This window comes from Panicum virgatum, chromosome 4N, assembly GCF_016808335.1.
Source record: "Panicum virgatum strain AP13 chromosome 4N, P.virgatum_v5, whole genome shotgun sequence".
NCBI lineage: Eukaryota > Viridiplantae > Streptophyta > Magnoliopsida > Poales > Poaceae > Panicum > Panicum virgatum.
Window position 1 is genome coordinate 11,961,222 of NC_053148.1, and position 21,975 is coordinate 11,983,196.

General features: G+C 45.6%; 2 protein-coding genes across 12 annotated transcripts; both read left to right on the top strand.

Annotated features, from left to right (window-relative positions):
* The first annotated feature begins 4,140 nt into the window (after positions 1-4,140).
* LOC120670221 (HVA22-like protein a) lies at positions 4,141-7,102 on the top strand. Its single transcript, XM_039950285.1, has 5 exons — positions 4,141-4,400; positions 5,614-5,640; positions 5,736-5,858; positions 6,002-6,242; positions 6,669-7,102. Exons 1-5 carry the CDS (start codon positions 4,345-4,347, stop codon positions 6,780-6,782), a joined length of 561 nt encoding a protein of 186 aa, XP_039806219.1. The 5' UTR covers positions 4,141-4,344; the 3' UTR covers positions 6,783-7,102.
* Positions 7,103-10,081: 2,979 nt separating this feature from the next.
* LOC120670260 (PH, RCC1 and FYVE domains-containing protein 1-like) lies at positions 10,082-18,093 on the top strand. Of its 11 annotated transcripts, none has more exons than XR_005673113.1 (11): positions 10,082-10,343; positions 11,247-11,395; positions 11,823-11,909; positions 12,868-12,957; positions 13,332-13,412; positions 13,583-13,753; positions 13,830-15,794; positions 15,974-16,120; positions 16,923-17,194; positions 17,522-17,703; positions 17,778-18,093. XR_005673113.1 is itself a non-coding variant. In XM_039950344.1 (11 exons), the coding sequence occupies exons 2-10, from the start codon at positions 11,345-11,347 to the stop codon at positions 17,649-17,651; spliced, it is 2,994 nt and encodes a 997-aa protein (XP_039806278.1). In that variant the 5' UTR covers positions 10,082-10,343; positions 11,247-11,344; the 3' UTR covers positions 17,652-17,672; positions 17,778-18,093. The 11 variants fall into 11 exon arrangements, 10 of the variants coding, with proteins under 10 accessions (XP_039806278.1, XP_039806276.1, XP_039806280.1 ...); XM_039950344.1 differs by having other exon boundaries at positions 17,522-17,672; XM_039950342.1 differs by having other exon boundaries at positions 17,522-18,093.
* The last annotated feature ends 3,882 nt before the right edge of the window (positions 18,094-21,975 follow it).

Sequence of the window (21,975 nt, forward strand, 5' to 3'; positions counted from 1 at the left end):
CTCGTGTTGGGTCAGTTCAGTCTCATGTCTCACATGAGCCCACATTATTAGTTTGACATCCCCATGTCCATGACTTGTGAAACGTAGTCAATCAACTAATACATGTGGTCATGTGCTAGTCTAATATTCATGTGTGTCCTCACATGAACTCCGACTAGGAACATTTTAGAATATCCATACAAGTAAAGAGTTTCACAAATACTTCACATAAGCATTAATCAATACAAGTTGTCATCCATGGATATTCAAGGAACACTTTGTTAATCATGAATACAAGGAAATATGATTGCCTCTAGGTCATATTTCCAACATAGACAACATATGTTGCCATTGGAAATGAAGTTGGATAGGATAGGTCTATATGCTTTTGGGTTTGTTTGAATGATTGCCACAACTTGGCATGGTCTACAACGTTTTTCAGCCAGTGCTTTGTTCATTTCTACGGTTCTCTTTGCCAAACGACAAACACCCGAGACATTTGAGTATTGACCTCCTGTTTTCCAACATTAATTCAGTACTTTCACCAGTCAATGTTCAATGCTGGATGAGCTGCAGCGATAAGTTACTAGAACTTGCTGAAACCAGTGAATCTAGATATAGAGATATTCACTTTTAGCCTGACGAAGCACACATTTGAGCTGCTTCCTAGCTATGTATCTACCGCGTATTTGGTGTGCTAGTGAAGAGTACTTGACCCCCATAGAACATTATAAGTAGGGTGGATTTAGGGGGTGCAAGGGCTCCAGCCCCTGTACTGTCCAAAAACTCCATTGGAGGCAAAGGGAAAGGACGAGGAGAAAGAGAGTAGAACCCCGCATCTACCTAAACTACTGTGTATAAGCATGATACATTGAGAAAAAAAAAACTTTGAGGCATATGAACTTCCGGATGAATCATCAATCCGGATGAATTTATGTGCATCTTGAACAATAAATAGCTTTGCAATTGTAGGTCCATCCCGCGTACTTGAAAAAAAATTGTGCATCACTACAGATTTATTATTTTTTATGTGAATGCATCCTAAACATTGAATAAAATTTTTGAAAAAATAAATATATGCACAAAGTATGTATATTTGTAATATTTTTGTGCATCCTAGTATATTACACTATCACTCTATTTATTTTTGGGTTTATAAAAGGAAAGTGCATCACGGTATATACTTGGGTACATCTCATATGTTCAACAATTTTGATGATTTTTTGATGCACAAAATATTTGCATATTATTCTTATATTATTTTTATTATTTATCAAAATAAATTCATATTGTTTTGTTATTTATAGTGCATCAATCATGATAAATGTGAACGAGTGCATCGTCGACAATAAACAGTTTTGAGATTTTATTACTTATGGTACAATATGTCCATCCAAAGATGTGTATCATTATAAATTTATATTTTTCATATGTACCACCCCCTCTCTCTCTCTCTCCAACGATTCAGTTTCTTTGCCAACCTGATATCCCACTTCCACCCTCCCCACCAGTCCACCACGTCCCCTCTCTCTCCCACGTAAATCTATTGCTGCACATCTGATGGTCTTCAAGATGGGAGCCCGGGAACCGGAGTTCCCCGTGGCTCCATCCGCATTGGCAGTCCCAGTGGCGGCGAACTCTCCCTACAAAAAATAACTTTAATACCCAAGTAGACATATGATCCACATATTATCATTATTAGATATTAATTAAACTAATAAAAACATATACTACCGCCGTGTTTAGTTCCAAAAATCAAAATTCCAATTTTTTTCCGGCACCTGCATGGAGACTTAAATCTAGACGAAATAAAAAACATATTGCGACTGCTGCCTGTAAATCGCGAGACGAATCTAACGAACCTAATTAGGATGTAATTAGACACTAAATTGCTACAGTAAACAACATCTAATGACAGATTAATTAGGCTCGATAGATTCGTCTCGCGATTTACAGACAAGATCTGTAATTATTTTTACGATTAGCCTATGTTTAGTACTTCAAATGTAGAAAAGATGTCTTTTCCAAAACTTTACAGGAGGCAACTAAACACGGCCTACATTTGATCTTAGCTAATTTGATCTTCTCTTAGCTAAAAGACCGAGAAAAGTATAAATTACTCTGCTGCCGTACCCCGCATTTTGTAGTTCTCCCCCTCCGCGCCCTGCTCTCGCCAGGGCAGTGCATATGAGACTAAGGCCCCGTTTGGCACAGCTCAACACAGCTTCAGCTTCGTCACTGTATCGACCATGTAGCTAACTGTAGCAAAGCCAGGTGAAGCCTCCAAAATCTGGCTTCACCGGCTTCTCACCTCCTCGCATTGACTGTAGATGAAGCCGCCCTGCCCAGCTTCAATGAACAGTGCCACAGCACAGTGCAGCACAGTACCGACGAAGCTGAAGCTCCTCCCGACGAAGCTGTGCCAAACGGAGCCTAAGGGTGTGTTTAGTTCGGGAGTCTACTGAGATGGAACCGCTCCGTCTCATGTTTGGATCAAGAACGTAGGAACGGAGCGGTTCTCAGGAGCGAATATTCGCTCAAGATTCGGTTCTCAGGAGCGAATATTCGCTCAAGATTCGGGATGGCTCGATCCCGCGAAATCGAGCTAACCGGCCGTCCCACTTGGTCCGCGCCGTGAGCAGGGAGCGCACCTCGGGCGCGGTGGGGGCGGCCTGCGCACCGACGAAGCTCGATCGGCGGGGTGGCGGACTGGGGGCAGAGGGGCTCCCCTGCGGCAGCGCGGCGGACCGGGTGCGGAGGGGCCCCGCGGCGGATCGGAGGCGGAGGGGCTCGGTGGCGGCGGGGTGGGGGAGGGGCGGAGGTGCTTCCCGGCGGCGGCGCAGCGGACTGGAGGCAAATGGGCTCTGCAGCGGCGGTGTGGCAGACCGGATATGGAGGGGCTTCACGACGGCGGCGCGGCGGACCGGAGGCGGAGAGGCTCCGGGTCGGCATGCCTCGGCGGTGGCGGCACCGTGGACTGGAGGCGGGGGCCCTCCGCGACGGCACGAGGCGAACTGAGGGTCGCTGTCCTCCGTGGCGAACTGGGACGACGGCAGGTGGCCGAAGCAGGCGCGTGAGCAAGCAGGAAGAAGCAGGAAAGAGGAAGATAGCAACATTGGTTCGCTGACATGTTTGGTCCCGTAAACGGAGGATGACGGTCCAAAAATTTTTGTTTTCATATCCTTTCAACCAAATAAAAAATGGAGCCGTTCCATCCTTCCAACCAAACACATCTATGAGAACCGCTCCATTCTAAAAATTAGAAATGAAACCGTTCTATTCTATCTCACTCTCCAACCAAACACACCCCAATAGTGCTTTGCCTCTCTAATAGTCGAAGGCAACTCGAGTTGTGGAAGTGAACTGGGCCGAGTTTATTGTTGGGCTTCACGTCGTGTCCGGCCCGTTAATGCGTGAGAAATGACGCGAGCGGCGAGCACGGTTAAATTTACCGACCGGAACCGGTCCGGAAACCGCAGTTACCGGTCAAACTGGTACGGACCAGTTCTGGTTCCGGCCGGTTTCAAACCGGCTCAAATTCAAAATTCAAATTTGAATTAAAAAATGAAAAATTCTCAAAAAATTCCTAAAAATACTTCAAGTCGCGACGAATCTAATGGTATCAACTTTTTTCAAATATTCGTTCATTTAGTATACTTTGCAAGCATTTGAAGTTAAATAAAAAAAGTGTGCATACAAAAGTATACAAATACAATGTAAAAATAGTACTAAAGAGGATTGTAGGGTTCATTTAGGCTAAAACATGTTATACAAATATTCATTTAGTATACTTTGCGGGCATTTGAATTTAAACCAATTTTTTTTTTGAATTTAGCCGGTTACCACTCAAACCGACCGGTAACTGGTCAAACCGGACCGGTAACCGGTCCAACCGGTCGGCTAGCCGATAGAAACCGGTGGAACATGGGTTTTTAATTTGGATTTTAAATTTGGCCAGTTTTTTTCCAGTAACTAGTCAAAATAGTTCGGTTTACCGCTACTGCGCGGCGGTTTCCTTCCACCGGTCGGTAAAAAACCCTGGCGGCGAAACGGTCGGTGACCGGTGACCGCTTATTTCTTCCGCATTGACGGCGGGGCCCGCCGCCGGCCACAGAGAGAAACGTTAGGAGTGGAGGACAGCCACAAGGAGAAAAAGAAGAGAAAGCAGGGCAGAGAAAAGAGAGCCTGCCTGCCAGCCTTCTCGAAACAGCACGGCAGCTCCCTGCCTCCCCAACGGCTGGCTCGCGAGAATCCAAGCCATTTTCTGCACGCGCTCCCGGGTTTCAGCTCCGGCGCCATCAGGGCAGGGGGGAGCGATAGTTCTGTGCTATTGGGAGAGGAGGGTGAGGAGGAGGAGGTTGCGAGATGGGGTCCGGATCTTTCCTCAAGGTGCTGGCCAAGAACTTCGACGTGCTCGCCGGGTACGGGCTTTGCTTCCCCTCCCCTTTTCTCCCCCACTCCAGCGATGCGTTGGTTCTTGGGAGCTGCATCTTCGTTGCGCGGCGATTCTTGGTAGGGTTATCCACTTATCCTGCGTGAGCGGATGTTTGTCCCGGTGATTACAGGGCCGAGGGGGGTGTGGGGAAAGTGCGCGGGGGCAGGAATCTCGCTTTGCAGGTTGTGGACTCGTGGTGGGTGAACGCTTTTGGGTTCGCTAGGATCTTGCTGCTGTTGCGATGAAACTGTGCGACGGGTAGTTGTGGCTGGAATTTTTTTGTTTCTGCTTCGCTCGAATGGTTGGTAGGGCTTACGCTGCGGTTTTCTTCGAAAATCTTCGAAGGATAAGAGTTGTGGGGCGAAAAGTTTGCTTTCTCTTTGGTAGAGGATACGGCAACCAATGAGGGAACCTTGGAACTGTTCGTATAGTCGGATCTGGATTCAATCCGTCGAATTTAGTTCAAAGTTTAACTAACCACAATACCAGATATCTCTAGATTTGGGTCTTCAAAACCTTCATATCAAAGTTAATAATTTTTCTTGTGATATGTTTTGTCTTGTTTGTATTTACCATTTAGAGTCGATGGAGCCTGTCATAGAAAGCGAATTCATGGGGTGTTGAGATCGATCACATTGTGCTTGTGCAGCTTAGCCCTGGTTCAGTTGATGGTCTATACTACCCAGCTCTGTCATATAAGAATGAGAATAATGATATCTTTCAAAAAAAAAGAATGAAAATAATGCGAATTAATGTATTCTATCATAAATTATTGTTTCTGGGGTGCATTTTGTAGATTCAATCTGAAAGTTGACATGCCTGCTGGCAGAATGCAACAGAAATAAGTGATTCATTAGCACTGGTATATAATTTGAATTCAAATGAATCTGGGTGCAACAGAAAAGCCTGCTGTCCTGTGAACTAGTACAGTCGTGTCATACTCATCCGCATTTTTCATCTTTAGGGAGTATGGAGGATGGAGCTGACTTGTGTTGAATGAAGATTATGTGTTTTAGTAAATGGCACTGCCACATTGTGACATACTGTTATCTGGGATTTAGAGCTTACTCTGGGAAGTATATGTGGTGTTTATTAGTGTTATAACTGGATAGATTGTCAAATGCTTTCATGTAAATTTGAAGTTTCATGTCCTTCGTATTGACGCTGAGTTTCTTTTTCAAATATTGTTTTCTTTTCAGGCCAATAATATCACTTGCTTATCCTCTGTAAGTATCACCTTTATCCTTAATTAGGTTCCATGTCTCGGTTTCATCCTCTCGATACTATGTTGTTATAATTCTGTGTTTTGGCACCTTTACAGGTATGCTTCTGTTAGAGCAATAGAGACAAAAAATCCTGTAGATGATCAGCAATGGCTCACTTATTGGGTGCTGTACTCCTTTATCACTTTGTTTGAGCTAACTTTTGCTCCAATTATTGAGTGGTAAGTAACACTTCTGGAGTTCTGGTCCTGATCCATTATGTTCATTTTTTTAGTGGACTTCGATATGTGGATGTTGCTGCGTTTGGTGCATCAAATTGGTGAATTGAGAGCTATATATGCTTACTTGAGATGTTGATTTGCAGGCTTCCCTTTTGGTCATATGCAAAGCTGTTCTTCAACTGCTGGTTGGTCTTACCTTGGTTCAACGGTGCTGCTTATGTTTACGACCATTTTGTGCGGCCAATGTTTGTGAACCGCCAAATAGTAAACATATGGTATGTCCCAAGAAATGAGAAGTCAAGTAAACCTGATGATGTACTGTCAGCTGCAGAGAGATATATTGAACAAAATGGACCAGAAGCATTTGAGAAGCTCATCAGCAAGGTACCCTGTTCTGAACTGAAATAACAGCAAATAAAGTATTTCCTTCAGTAACATCATTCCTATTATCAAATGCAAGAATTCTACATCTCTGCTTCTGATGTCATTAGTGTTATATTTATATGACACTTGCTTTCATGCAAATCTGTGTCTTGTTCTTATGAATATGAATTATATTTTATTGGATTTTAGTCAGTCAAGTTGACCTGTTCATCTGCGAATGCTTGTATTTATATTATCAAACGAGGTCTTTTGATAGGACTTTCCTATTACTGTATAATGTATATCGGTATACCATTGCTTGCAAATGCGAGCGGAAATCCCCCCCCCCCCCGGCCCGCGCATTGAGCATATGTTATGGTAGTATCAATTAAGTGTGTTCTTTCCCTTGCATTATCCACCGCCACCGCTTGAAAACTCTTGTTGCAGTCTACAAAGTCTTCAAAATCAAGGACCACAAGGCGTTCGATCTTGGAGGAGGCTGAGGCTGAAAGAGAATCCTGGGGTGAAAATCCTTTCTACGACAAAAACTTCCGACACTAAACTACTTGAAGGCGAATTCCCCAGTTTTCTGTTAGTGTTATGGATTTTCAATTGCGAGATTTCCTTGACAACATGCGCTTCATGCAGCCTTGCTGGGCCACACGGCCTCGAGACGACCTTCATGTATTCCTGACTTGAGGACTGTACCTTGTTGCATCCACTGCTAGCAATTGTGGACTCTACTGTAAATGGAGGTAGATGCTAGCGTTGCTGATTTATGTGAGCTTTTGGCTGGTGTAATATCAACAACATCGCCTGTGTTACTAAACCTTCAGGAGGATACAAGCCTAGATTTTTCAGTTTCCATTTCGTTCTGAGCATTTTTGTTGAGTTTCCATTTGCGCCTGTTGCATTTCTTGCGTTTCTCCGTGCTACCTCTGTGCTCTTGGAATTTCGCGCGAACAGAGGAATTTCTTTTCAGCGTTCCCTTGAGTTTCCTTTTGCTTTCAAGCAGAAATCGAGCTGTTTTTGTGTTTCATTATTGCGGTGGCTTGTTAGGGGCTTTTGTTAGATTAATGTGCTCCAGACATGCAATTTGAGCCCATCCCATGGCCTATCGTCGAACGAAAGGAAAAATTCAAATTGGATTTGTACCATAAAAAAATTTAAAAGTTAGATATATATTATTGTGATTCACATGTCATTGACCCACCTGTCCCTCCGACAGGGTTGGGCTTTTCAATCCTACTGGGCCCTCGGCCCTAGCCCACCTGTGCCAAGCTGAAAATTCCATCCTCCTCGCATGACGCCTGGCCGCGCGCAGATCCTCATCCTCCAAAGTAGCCGTGCAGAAATCGCGGCCTCGCTCCCCGCAGCAACGACCACCCGTCCCCACTCGTCTTCTCCAGAAAGCTCTCCCCCCAACAGTAACAGGGAGGAGCTCTTCGTCGGAGCGCTGGAGCGCTAGATCTGGCCCCTCCCCTCCTCCGGCTTCCCGCCGGAGTTGGAGCGGGTGGATGCCCCACCCTACGTACAGTAGTCGTACTAGTTTAGGCTTTTAGTCTAGTTTCTGCATGTGAAGATGGCCTCGGTGTGGGCTGTGTTTAGATGGAGGGAAAAGAGGATGCGAAAAGTCACATCGGACACTGTAGCATACTATAGCATTTTTTATTTGTTTGTGATAATTGTTGTCCTACCATGACCTAACTAGACTCAAAAGATTCGTCTCGTCGTGTACATCAAAACTATGCAATTAGTTTTTTTATTTACCTACATTTAATGCTCCATGCATGCGTCATTTGCTATATTTAATATTTCGATGTGATGAAAAGTTTGGAATTGGGGAGAGTTTTTTGGGAACTAAACACAGCCGTGGTCGTCTGGTCTTCGGGCGGCGGCGGCGAGCATGACTCCAGGGCGGCTCTCTCTCCTCCGGATGGGCTTTGGAATCGGCTTGTACGGTGATGCTGCTTCAGGAGCCCTCTTTGTGAGGGTGGGCATTTGTCTCCGCTGTTCCTTCTCCGATGGGGTTTGTTTCTTGGCTGGCGGCGGCGTGGTCAGTGCTGTTGCGGCAGGGAGCGGATCCAGAGTCGGGGGCATTTAGGCTATCCGCACTCCTTGTACTCTAAATTCACTCTCTAAACGGAATATTCTTACCTGGTCATCAAAATTCTTTTCTCTATATCAAATTTCGCTGCACCCATTCACTCTCTATATCTCCACTCTATACCAACTACCACCGAGTGAGACCCACATGTCAGAATTCTTTTTTCTTTTTTACCCCGCCCTCCCTCCCCTCTCTATCCCGCGGCCTCTCTATCCCTTCTCCTTCCCCGCGCCACGGCCATGGGCGCCCCTCCTCCCTCCCCGCGCTGGCTATAGGCACGCCCCTCTTCCCTCCCTCCTCCGTTCTCCTCCCTCCCCGCGCCGGTGACACGATGGGCGGCGGCACGTCGGGCCACTCCTCCGGCCTCAGCTCCGCGCCGCCACGGCCTTGGGTGGGCGCCGAGCCCCTCCCCTCCCGGCGGCCCCTCCTCCCCGGCGCCCCTCTTCCCCGGCGCGGTGGCCATGGCCCACCTCGAGCTCGGCGGCGCGGCGGCCATGGCCCGGCTCGAGCTCGGCGGCCCTCAAGCTCCGGCGCCGGCCGGATCCTAGAGCCCCCTCCTCATTGTTGCTCCCTCCACCGGCGCCCCTCCTCCGAGATCTGCCCCTTCCGGTGAGGCGAGGCGAGGCGAGGTGGCCACGGCGGGGCAGAGGTAGCAGGCGACCATGGCGGCCTCCCTGCTCCCTCGGCCGGCAGCCTGCACGCGGCGGCGGGCCACCACCCTCCCCGGCGCGGGCCTCCTCCCTCCCCACGCGCGCCCATGGAGCCTCGGCGGGCGGCGAGCTCAGCGGGCCTTGGGGGAGCTCAAGCTCGCGGAGGCCATGGCGCCCGCCGCCCCGTCCTCTTCCTTCCTCCCTCCCTCTCCCTCTCCCCCTCCTCGCCGACAGTGGGTGCGATGACGCGCGGGTCGCGGGCCCCGCGCCATGTTGGTGCTTCCAGTTCCTTCTCCAAGTTCGCTTGATTTGGCGCGTGGAGCTCGATACTGAACTATACAGATCCTTTTACAGATGACCGCTGCGGCTGTTTTTGCGCCAAATCCAAACGCAAAACGAGGTAGCGCGTGGGATAGAGATCCCAGTGCGGGCAGCCTTACAGCGTGAGTTCGGTTTCTTCCCCAGCGATGGCGCCTTCTGCGTCGATGGCTTGGTGAAGCTTTTGTTCCTCTGCTTCGTCTCCGGTCTTGGTGTGGATGGAGGCGCTGTCGGCGGCTTTCGGCTCTGCCGGTAACGCACCCTTCTTCAGCAATTGGGGCGGCAACAGCACAAGGATTGTTTCCTGGCGGCGCTTGCTTGGTGGAGGCAGCGCGACCACTTTGGAATAAATTCCTCCTGGTCTTTGTCCACCTCGTTGTCATGTGCTCCGGTGGCGGCGGCGGAGGCGGACCTACGGGATTCGAGCTGCTCGGATCTGGAATTCCTTTGTGTGTTTTAGATGGAGTTGACTCTTGTACAGGAGCTTTCTGTTGGTAAAGCTTCTCGCTGCCTCTCTCGCGTGACGCTACAATAGTCAGTACGATGTGCCCGTCGTCTAAGGACGCGACTATATTTTCTGAGTGTAGATGTAGGTCTGTGTGTGCGTAAAGGGTGAGTATGTATATGCCTACACCAACAGATACTACACCTGTACCAGAAAGGGAGGCTTCAAAAAGAAAGTAGCCGTGCACTGTTTCCACGAAGGCAATCGTCGAGGACCGTCCATTCCCCCACGTGGACACATCGTGCCACCTATGGTCTGTACACGCGGTCCAGGGGCACCTGCCTTCCGTCCGCGACCTAGAGCCCGTTCGTTGCCCGTTGCCTCTCTCTCCTCGACTCCCCCTATCTCGCGCCGCCCACGGCGAATGCGCGGAGCAAAATCCTCGCGCTCCCCGATCGCGTACCGTGCACGTCGCCGGAGGAGTGCGGCCGCCGATTGCCCTCGCGGGCGGCGGAGCCGGCGCCCTCCCTACGCGGACCAAGCGCTGCCTCGATGCGCGCCCAATCCGATCGCCGCGTGATGTCCCGCAACGGAGTTTTGAGGTTGGTCATTCCCCGCAATTCAGATCAGGTCCGTGTGTTTTTGCCGTAATTTGTAGGTCATGATTGCAACTATCCAATTTCGGGTCGAATTCCTGTTATTAGGCTTATCATCGGAATGTGATTTCTTATTGGGGATTCCGCTCCATCGTGCAGTTCGTAAGGGTATTTCTCTGTCCATCCTGAGAAGTATCATCTTGGCAATCGGTTGAGCCTAATGGCGGTAGCTGCAGTTTGCGTAAACCCTTGGCATTTGAGGTGTAATGTTGATCCATCATTCATCATTTGGTGGGTGGCCCTCTCATGTTTCTGCGGTCATCTTGAGGCAGATGCATTATTGATCATCTGATCATTGCTTGACGGTAATGCATGGAATGGCAAGTTTTTATGGCGTAGTTTAGCTGAAGGGTCGACATGTGTATTGCGCTAGGACATTATATCCTTTTAGGCTTTCGTTCATCTGAAGCATTTCTAGCTCAGTGTTGAGAGTGTTATATATTGTTCGAGGTCCAAATTTTTATTTAATTTGATCTAACTAAAAGAATAAGACTCGTGCTAGGGAGAGAAACGTCCACCCTAGCTGCCTGCCTAGCATTGATGTAGGAGGTGAGAATTGGAGTTATCAAGTTTAAATCTCGAACTTACCATGTTCCAAGTTCCAACCATGATGTTGGTAGCCTTGTTGTTTATTGTTGATGTTCGGGCATAATCTCACACATACTTATAGCTCTTCCAACTAGGGATATTTCTTTATATTGTCATATATTCACCTTTACGGATGTATAGTTGTGAATGAGCTAAGTTGAAATTCTTAATCCAGTTGTTTCTCTGTAGCGCTGAATGAGTGACTCAGACTTTGGTTTGTTATAGATCATTTGCTAAGGGTTTTCCTTTTGCCATTTACAGGGACAATTCAGGGGAAAGCCATTCAGTTGCATTAGATGGTTGTTTCTGAAATGATCTCATTTTGTGACTCTGACACATGATTGTGTGTGCTATGTGAAATGGCTTCAGAGTTTTTGAAGAATGGTCCCTTTGATAGGGATGTTGAACAGGTAATTGTTTTCTCAGTACGGTTGAATGCATCTTACTCATGTATACAGTAGAAGAACATCCTTCAAACTGAATAATATACTGCAATGGCTTGATATAATAATTTTGACTGAAATACAAGGCAAAAGTTAGCACCACTTAAAACCGTAACAGGATGCAAACTGACTGGCTTAACAATAAATTGGTGGTAGGAGCGTTAAGCATGTATTCTTGTGAATACCAGGGTCATCTAAATTTAGTTGGATCTTCTAACAAAAGAACCCCAACTTGTACAAGCAGTGAACTCTTAGTTGCGAACTAGCACTATACATGATTATTAATTTGCTCCATGATTCCTGATGTTCTCATAATTATACTTCCATTTCTTTCATGTAAGCAAAAGACCTGCAATGGCATGTTTTCCATCACTTGGTGTTTCTGAATTGCTAGGCAATAACAGGCTTGAAGAAAGGGACGCATCTGTTGAAATATGGCCGCCGAGGAAAACCAAAATTCTGTCCGTTCAAACTTTCAAATGTAAGTAGGATAATTTTTTCCTTAGTTCTACGGTTTCGTGGTGGCTCATGTCAGTGTTGATTAAACATTTTAGTGCTCAGTTGTCTGGGCGTTGCAATCGATTTCAATAAAAAGCACTTAGGGTCCACAATTGAGCTACTCATTGTTGCAAATATTATTTTTGCCAAAAGAAATTACATATAGAATTAAGCCACTAAGAAATCACATTTGTAAAAAGTGGAAGGCCATATATGTCTTCTCTTGAACACAGTTACACAAAAATCATTGCATAGAAGATCCTTGTGCTGAATCAGCTACCCCACCACTATCACGACTGTTCTGTAGTTTGTATAGAAGTAAAGACTTACCTGTTTTCCCTAGCACACGTTTTGGCATTTTGCATTTTTCATGAAATGAGACTAGATGCATTAACTATTGCGTTAAATACTGATATTAACAAAGGAAGAGTAAGGAGTTGCCAGAGTGAACATGCATGTTGTTTGAGTCAAAGCATGCAGGCGAAGTTGTTAGACCTCCAGGTGTGAATGTCGTGCATGTAGGAGTTAGTTCAGGTTGTGATTATTAATCTATTTAATTGCTGATGTAACTTAATGAGGTAGAGAACAGAGGGTAAGAAAAAATGTAGTTGGCATAATTATATTTCATCTTTAAGTGGGGGATACATTTTGTACCCAGACATTATTTGATTTGTCCATATGTCAAATGAACATTCTATTTAATATTTGGAGGAAAAAATATTGTCATAGAGAAGAGACGTTATTTGGTTCTTGGGAGTACCAAGAAGCACCGAAAAGTTATACCTTTTAATGAGATCTCAGTACTACTACCTATATCATGAGGAACCAAAATTAACACTGTACCTCTTGGTATATTTTAATGACTGTGAAAAGGCTCAGTGGAGGAAGCCTGTCTTTATTCTCCTACCATTTATATTGATCATGTTTTCTTCTGTTGCCAGGATGAAACTATGCTCATCTGGTACACTGGGAAAGTGGAGAGGCAATTGAGACTCAATCAAGTTTCAAGAATAATACCTGGGCAGAGGACGGTAAGTATGTATTTGAGTACTAGTATTACCCTATTCTGAAATTAACTTCACTAGTACTAGGAGAGCTTCCAGTTTTTGAACATTATCAGCCTGATCTTTCATTAATGTTGGCCTTTTATTGAATCCTTGATGTAATTGTAGGAGAGAATAATTGTCTCTATTCCTCCAAACCCTAGAAGGGTGGGATATATGGTTCCTATACATGGGCCTCTAGATGAGCCTCTATACATGGGCTCAATATACACCAACAGTAATCACTGGCATTCCTCCCCTTTTTTGCATGTGGATTTGTCTAGGTTACTCGCCAGTTGTGTTCAAGAAATTCGAAGTGATATATGCGGTTGATATTGTTCTTATGTTGTCTTCCCTGCCAGGCTATCTTCCAGCGATACCCAAGACCTGATAAGGAGTTTCAGTCATTTTCCCTTATATATGGCCATAGATCATTAGATCTGGTATGTGAACTTCCATCTAACTAGTTCCTTTGCTTAAATTTACATTTGGATATATATTTCCTATATACTTGCTTACCAAGTATAAGTGTTGGAAAAAATGCGTCAGTGATGTCATTATGAATCATTTGATTATCTCAGTTTAGTTACGCTCAGTAGATAATTTGTGGCAGATTTGCAAAGACAAGGATGAAGCGGAGGCATGGTTTGTTGGTTTAAAGGCACTTATTTCTCGATGGGTGATGGAGACAAAAGATGGGAAAGTGTCTGATAACCCAGCTAAGCATATTCAGCAAGTTTCACCATTGTTGTTTCCATTTTATGGTAATGATGCCAAAAAAAGTGTAAGTACATAGTGACTGATATATGTTACTTCTTCCAATATTTATAAAGTACATAATTGTGTTGCGCATCTTGTAGGACTTGCAAAATGTCAATGCTCATGAAGTCATTGGATTTGGAAATATTTTCTCTGATGTGATATGCACTGGACAGGACAGGAGTAGAATAAGTGCAGGGTCTATCGGTGCTTCTAGCTCCGTCTCATCTGGAGGTGCAGATACATCCAGTGGAGGAGCATCTGGAGTTAGCTATTCAAGATCAGTAAGTTCATCCAGCTATGGATCAGGTGATGATTTTGATTCGTCGGGGGATGTTTTCATTTGGGGAAAAGGTGTCGGTGCTTATGCTTCACATACATCTGGAAATCTGCATGATTCTAGGAGTGATCTATCTTCACCAAAGGCGCTGGACTCAACGTTTTTGTTGGATATTCGCAGCATAGCTTGTGGGAGTAAGCATTTAGTGCTTGTTACCAAACAAGGAGAAATATACAGCTGGGGGGAAGAGTTAGGGGGTAGGCTTGGACATGGAGTTGATGCTGATGTTTGTCACCCTAAGCTTATCAGAGCTTTGAGTGGAATAATTATTGAATCTGTTGCCTGCGGGGAATTCCATACTTGTGCTGTCTCTTTTTGCGGGGATCTCTACACGTGGGGTGATGGCACACATTATTCTGGTGTTCTTGGTCATGGAAATGATACTGCTCATTGGATTCCAAAGAAGGTCTATGGCCCTTTGGAAGGTCTGCACATATCTTTAGTATCATGTGGACAATGGCATACGGCCATTGTGACATCATTAGGCCAATTGTTCACCTTCGGTGATGGAGTATTTGGTGCACTGGGCCATGGAGATCGCCTAAGCACAAACATCCCAAGGCAAGTGAACTCTCTGAAAGGAATGCGTGTTCTGCGTGCAGCTTGTGGCACTTGGCACACAGCTGCAATAGTTGAGATTGTAGACTTTCTTGATCCTGCTGCAGCCACCAAACTATTTACATGGGGAGATGGGGACAGAGGTCAGCTTGGACATGTCGACAGAGAAGCAAGGTTCATACCAGCCTGTGTGGCATCGCTTTTAGAACCTAGTTTTTGCCTGGTAGCTTGTGGGCATGACTCTACTGTTGCTCTATCAACCTCTGGGCAAGTGTACACCATGGGCAGTAATGCTTTTGGGCAGCTTGGAAATCCAAAGACTGATGGAAAGTTCCCTACTCTTGTTGGAGGGATCATCTCTAGTAGTTTTATTGAAGAAATAGCATGTGGTTCTCATCACATTGCTGTGCTGACTTCTAAAGCTGAAGTTTATACTTGGGGCAGGGGTGCAAATGGTCGTTTAGGACATGGAGACAGTGTCAATCGAAACACTCCAACTCTTGTTGAAGCTTTAAAAGATAAGCTAATCAAGAGTGTAGTTTGTGGAGCTGATTTCACTGCTGCTATATCTCTCCATAAGTGTGCATCCGGTTTAGATCAGGCAGTATGCTCTGGCTGTCACTTGCAATTCGGTTTTAGAAGAAAACGACACAACTGTTATAACTGTGGTTTAGTTTTTTGCAAAGCATGCAGCAGTAGAAAATCAACGAGAGCTTCTTTGGCACCTGATTCATTCAAGCCGTACCGGGTATGCGATGAGTGCTACACCAAACTCAGTACTGTGGCAGATGGAAAAAATCTGAGAAATTCAGGGCTTCTTGAGGGAAATCCTCATCAATTGTCCAGGGAAGCCACTGATCCAGATAAGAGTTTGCGGTCACGACTGTCTAAGCTTTTGACTTGTGATTCGTTCAAGCCCGATGGTAAATACTCACTGGGTACCGGCCAACTTCCTCTAGCTCGCATACGAAACATGAATCGGAGTACTACGAACTTGATTGGACAGTCCAAGGAGTTGATATCTTCTTGCGTTCCTACCTCAAAAGTAGGCTCTCATTCCCAGCCAACATCGCCTCTGTCCTCCGGACCAAGTTCGCCAAATCCTATCCGACAAGAAAATAAGTTAAGTGAGAATCTTACTGAAGAAGTTGCTAGACTGAAGTCCCAGGTATTTCATATCACCATCCTATATGATACAGTAACATTTCACTTTTTCCTCAAGCTGTCTTTAGATCCTCATAAATAGAAGAAATTATCATTCAGATAATTAGGATTATATCAGCCAATCCTTTTCTTGCCTAATATGTACTACTATATTTCATAGAGTTGCATGATTGATTCTTGTAGGTGAACAAGCTGACCCACAAATCGGAACTACTTGAAGATGAACTTGCAAAGGCTAATAATCAATTAAGGGAGGTCAGGGCTACTGCTGATTTAGAAAACTTGAAGTGCAAAGCAGCGAACGAAATTATCAGTGTCCTTAAAACTCAGGTAGATATTCGTTGTTAATGTGGTTGATTTTTGTTTGCTGCGCTGATGATTGTTATATAGCAAAATATTGTCACTGAGAAATGAAGGATGAATGAACGATGTACTGGCTATGCTCCTAGGATAGGATAGAAAACTGATCACAGATATTCTTAGCCAATGTACTAATCTACACGTTACAAAGACAAGCATTTCATTGGCTCCAATGCAGTGCATTCTTCCAGTATTTGTATATTTGAAGAAAAAAACATAACTGCATGAAAGCATATCTCTAAAAGTTCAGAGTTGTAACTCTAAATTCTTGCAAGATTTGGTAAAGAAACACAGATTCTTCTAACTGATTGTATTCCAAATGACAAAAGTACAATTGCAAAACTGGCTGTTAATCAGTTCATATATTTTTCTATGCATCAGGTTCTGAAACTGTGATGTATGCTGACTTTTTTGTATGGAACAGTAAGAATCTACTTCAAATAACTATATTAATAAAACCAGTACCAAGTGCCGTAGGCTTCGCGCACGCGCGGGGCCTGTGAATAACATAAATGTAAGAAGTATCTGTATATCTAATACACAAACCACTTACAGGTACAACTAAAACAAAAAATAAAAGTGTACTATATAATGCTGACCGTTTTCTCAAATTAAAACTGAGATAATAGAGAGATAAAGATAATTCGTAATGGAAACTGTAGATTCTTAACTTTAATTTGGAAATAGGAGCATGAACTAGTTTCTCGTAATTGCATCATAATTTTGTTGTTCATATACTATTTTATGTTACTCAATTCTTTTGTGCTATCAGATCAAAGCTATGACACCAAGACCTGAGTGTACTTCGAAAGGCAGTTGGGCTGATCATGTATCTAAGTTGTTTGGAAGTCATCCCCGCGATAATAATTTGCAGGATGTTCATAGGCCACCTGATTCCAGTGGCCAGCAGGCTCATCGATCGTCCTGCAATGGAAATAGCATTGTAGCTGATGCAGAATGGATCGAACAGGTTGAACCTGGTGTTTACATCACTGTGTTCCGCTCACCTGCAGGTCAGAAGTACCTCAGGCATGTGCGTTTTAGGTATTGGCGCATTCTAGCTCCATCTGACTCAAATAATTCTCAATTCTTGGTTTTGGTCATTGGATCTCTTAGCATTTCTTATATGTCTTTATTTGATGATGAGCATTTCTTATATGGTTATGGTTTTGTACACATTGCATTTCTTGTTTATCCATCAAATATTGCCGAATTTGATCACAACTTATAATAGATTTATGCTTTTATTTTATATGGTTGAGCTCTTATCTGAGTTGTACGGATGTTCTAGACATGTTCCAGCTTCAGAAAATGATTGTAAATGGTGCCTTTCTGAACTTCTCATTTATCACTATTTTTGCTGACCTGCAGTAAGAGACGTTTCACAGAACAACAAGCAGAACTATGGTGGGCCAACCACCGATCAACCCTACAAGAGCAATATGGTATTCTGCCTGGAGACAGTATCTTCCTATCAAGAACAATTCGCGAAAAGGGATAGGCTAATCTCTTCGACTAATTGGTGCATATATCAACTTATCCTGCCAGAAAATGTATATTTCCTTTTTTCTTGAGCAAAAAATGTATGTCTTTTTGGAGGTGATTTCCTGTTCTTTCTTCTGGGTAGTTGCATCCGAGAAGCAATGGGAGGTGTGTGCTGGAGATTAAGCTCACTGAATTCCTTGGCCTCATCCCACTCCAGCTGGATGGATATTACTCACGGCTTCCATCGTTGTGTTCTCTGTACAAAAGATACAGCAAAGGATGAGGTTTTACGAAAAGAGGAAGATACGAAGAGGGTTGTATATCTCATAGTTCGTTGTGGCCATTTGTCTGAGTTTACTTGTAGTTTGTGCATGAGGGGTCTGAGTTTACTTGTAGTTTGTGCAAAATGTCTCTGCAGTGGTGGTTAACATAGGTAATCCGTGTGTTCTGGAGCTTCAGTGTGGCCTTTCCCCGTACGCCCCCCGGCTCCTCTTCTCGTACTTGATCTGGCACCCTGCAGATACTTGACCCTGCCATAATATGGTCCGATTCTACCGTAGTATGAGTCAGTGGCGGACTCAGGGATCGAAAGGAGCCTGGGCACAATTCTATTACCATCTCCGGTAGAAGAAGGTTGCGAGCAAAACCAATAAACTTTAACAGCTAGCTATTCGAACTTATGCTATATCAACTCCTCTTTCAATTTTCTAATCCCTATTATTGTTTGATTTGAACTCATGCCTAGCAGTACAAGCTACTTAATTACCTTGCTTCTCTCTAGTGCTGGCCAAAACACACAAGCTTCTTACAGGCACGGCTACGTAGCCCGGGCCGGTGCCCGAGGTCGCCGGGCCCTGGGAGAGCTATGAGAGCTCTGTTTCGACAAGTCAGCTATGAGAGCTCTATGGCCATCCTTACCTTGTGGATGCTATGGAAGGAGCGCAACAGGCGGACTTTTGATCATCAGACTTTGAAGGCACCTCAGGTTGCGGTGGCCATCGCTGAAGAAGTTTCTGTTTGAGTTCATGAGGGTATTGTCGGAATTGTTCAGTCCATCTGGTCGCTGATGTTTCGTTGTGTAATCAAACTTTGAGTCTTTGAGGTCGCACACTGTCCCCTGTATAGAAAGCCTGCTCAGTATGTAGACTTTTTTTTTTGTCTCGTAATGAAAAAGGTGATAAAGCGTGTAATGGTAGAGGATTATGTAATTTTGCTTGATTCTTATTCAATGTTCTTCCCATATTTGTACAATTTTGGCTATGGAAAGGGTCCAAAAGATAATGAAAAGGTTGCAACTAACCATTTTTTGTCACTTTTCTTCTGAATGTACATTTTGGTCGTTTTGGTCACATCAATTTACATGTGTACACTACTAGAAAACAGGCCAAAGATCCAGGCCAAAGAAACCACTTGTTGTTTGAACCGGTACTAACGAGAGACATTAGCACCGGCTGCATCAATAACCGGTACTCTTGGCCTGCTCCGAGCGCTGATAAAGCACGTCATAGCACAAACCGGTGCCAATGCACTGACAAAGTCACCAGTTAAATCCATCAGCCGGTACTAAATTGGCCATGCATCAATGGCACCGGGTAGTGGCACAATCCGGTACTTAAAAAACAGAAATTAGCACTGGTGGAAGAAACCACCCGGTACCCCCATGCCTCTCGCGTCTCTGATATTTCTAAGTGCTCGCGTCAGACATTAGCTCTCTCTCGCGTCTCTCGAAACACGGCCAGTGTCTCACCTCAGCTCTCTCTCTCACTCGGCAGGTGCTTCGACCGGCGTAGGAGCTTCCGCTTCGGCGGCAGCGTGCCCGGCCCGCTTCGAAGGCGGCGAGCTGCTACGGGGGCGTGCACACCCGGCCGGCGCCAGAGGAAGGGGCCCACCGGCGGCCACGCACAGCAGGAAGCTTGCGCGAGGCGGAGCGGCGCTCGGGACGCGCAGCAGGAAGCTTGCGCGAGGCGGGATCCAAGGCGGCGACTGCTGCCAGATGCAGCGGCGGCGGGATCTGCGGCCTCCGCACGACAGCGGCTCAAGATGGCAATGGGTACCCGAAACCCGAGTACCCGACGGGTTTTACCCGATAAGAAGACGGGTATGGAATGAGTTTTCTACCCGTGGGTATATTATTGGACAAAATCTTGTACCCGTCGGGTATGGCGGGTACGGGTGCGGATGTATACTACCCATACCCGCCTACCCGCGGGTAAGAAATACCCGCACAAAAAAATAAGCCATGTTAAGTATCTAACTAATTTTAGCCCATATGGCCCATGGATTTGGCCCAAATCCAATTAATCCCTCCTAGTATATATATTGTTGAACTCTCCTTCAAATCATACTCCACACTCACTCTAATTTTAGTTTGAAATGAATTATTTTTCATATGAATATGTGATATTTATATGTAATTCTCGGGTATACTTTTCGGGTACGGGTTACCCGTCGGGTATAAATTACCCGCCGGGTACGGGTATGGAAGTATTTTCCTACCCGTGTACGGTTACGGGTAACCCGATCGGTAAAACTTAGTTCTAGCGGGTACGGGTATGGGTGGCCAATACCCGACGGGTATATACCCGTTGCCATCTCTAGCAGCGGCTGCTCCGGCGGTGGTGCCCCTAGACCTGGGGGCGGGCGCGGCGGATCTGGGCCTCCGCGAGCGGCGCGGCGGGGGCGGAGAGGACGGCGGCGGCGATGGGGAGGGGAGGTGGCCGCGCTCGCCGGAGTGGCGCTCCCCTGGCTCACGCGGAGCAGCACGCCGGCAGGGGGGCGCTCGAGCCCTGGCTCACGCGGAGCAGCACGCCGGCAGGGGGCGCTCGGGTGGTGAAGGGCAAGCGGCGCCCGAGCAGGCGGCAGCAGGAGCGGCGGCCGGCACGAGCGGCTCGGAGCGCGGCAGCAGGAGCGGCGACGGCGACGAGGCGAAGCTCCGGGCCCGAGCGCCGGCAGCAGGAGCTCGGGGCCGAGCGCCGGCAGCAGGATGCCTGCTTATTTTTTTTGTTTGCCAAAAATGTCCAACCGGTACCCATGGATGCCTAAGGCACCGATTGAGAAATCCGGTGTCTTAGACTGAGGCCATTAGTCGCGGTTGCGGGGCACCGGTTGGGGAACCGGTTCTTTTGGCCCTTCTCAGCCGGTGCCGAAGACCTGTTTTCTAGTAGTGGTATGTTCTATTCTACGATGGGTTAGGGGGTAACGGAAACATGTGTATTTAGTGCCCTAGATTCTGAATCTACAGAAATAAAGAGATTCATAAAGCAGTGGTGTTCTCCAATGTACATGTATTTTCGGCAAGTTGCACTTCTTTTTCATCCATTGAGCCATGTGGCGACCTTTAGGCAGCAGAGCTGGGTGGACGGCCTAACCATGCTCTGCAACCCAGCAGTGGGAGATTCAGCGGACTACTCCGTAAAAAAAAAAAGGGTTGGGGCTTGGGAGCGGACTTCCATTGCTCCGACCGGCACCTCTCCAATCTGCATCTCAACTGGGAAAGACCGCTGAATCTGTTGAAAGTGAAGGTAAATGAAGAGAGATTTGGGAACAACTATCATTTGTTATTGATCTCATTAGTTTTATACAAGTGAAGGGCTGCGCCGTACGGACGCGTCTGTTCGGGAATTGTAACTGACGAAGAGACATGCCCCTTCGTAGTACTATCTGCTAATCTAATCTCTAATCCTAACTGCTTCGTGGATGAGATCGCTTGTGAAGAGATGCCTGTTGGTGTACAGGCACCGTTTCGTAACACTCCCCCTCGATCGAATATTTCTTGAGATCAATGTAGTTGTAAGCTTGGATTCCTCTAAAAAATCCTGTGAGAAAAATATGAGGAATATGTATATGTGTGTGATTTAAACAAATCACTATGTCTTTGGTATCCCATTTAAAAACCCTTGTGGGGAAAAAATATCGGAGATAAGACATATAGATAACTCCCCCAAAAACCTTTTTAGGAAAAATATGAAGAGTATTATGTAATGATACGTCGCTAAAACTCCTTTAAAAATCTAGTGGGAAAATTAGGAGAAAATATGACGACATATTATTGGTATTACCTCTAGAATAACTTCACATGAAAAACCTTTTCAGGGAAAACCATGGATAAGTTGTGAGGGCAATATGTGTCTTTGATATTTCTTACAAAAACCCCGACGGGGAAAATAGAAAATATGACACATGCTTATATTAATATTACCTCGTTAAAAACTTCAACAAGAAACCTTATGAGTAAAACTTGTTAAAAAAAAGAGTATAATATAATGCAAGTATAGGTTAGCATCTAGGAGATGTCTCCCCCTGATGCTTGCAAATCTCGAAGTCGTCGCATACCAATATCA

Bases quoted from the DNA above. Each gene is read 5' to 3' on its own strand.
- LOC120670221 (XM_039950285.1), top strand. From the start codon at position 4,345: ATGGGGTCCGGATCTTTCCTCAAGGTGCTGGCCAAGAACTTCGACGTG. The intron at 4,401-5,613 runs GTACGGGCTTTG...TTTTCTTTTCAG, and splicing joins AACTTCGACGTGCTCGCCGG to GCCAATAATATCACTTGCTT. The intron at 5,641-5,735 runs GTAAGTATCACC...GCACCTTTACAG, and splicing joins ATATCACTTGCTTATCCTCT to GTATGCTTCTGTTAGAGCAA.
- LOC120670260 (XM_039950342.1), top strand. From the start codon at position 11,345: ATGGCTTCAGAGTTTTTGAAGAATGGTCCCTTTGATAGGGATGTTGAA. The intron at 11,910-12,867 runs GTAAGTAGGATA...TTCTGTTGCCAG, and splicing joins GTCCGTTCAAACTTTCAAAT to GATGAAACTATGCTCATCTG. The intron at 17,195-17,521 runs GTATTGGCGCAT...GCTGACCTGCAG, and splicing joins CTCAGGCATGTGCGTTTTAG to TAAGAGACGTTTCACAGAAC.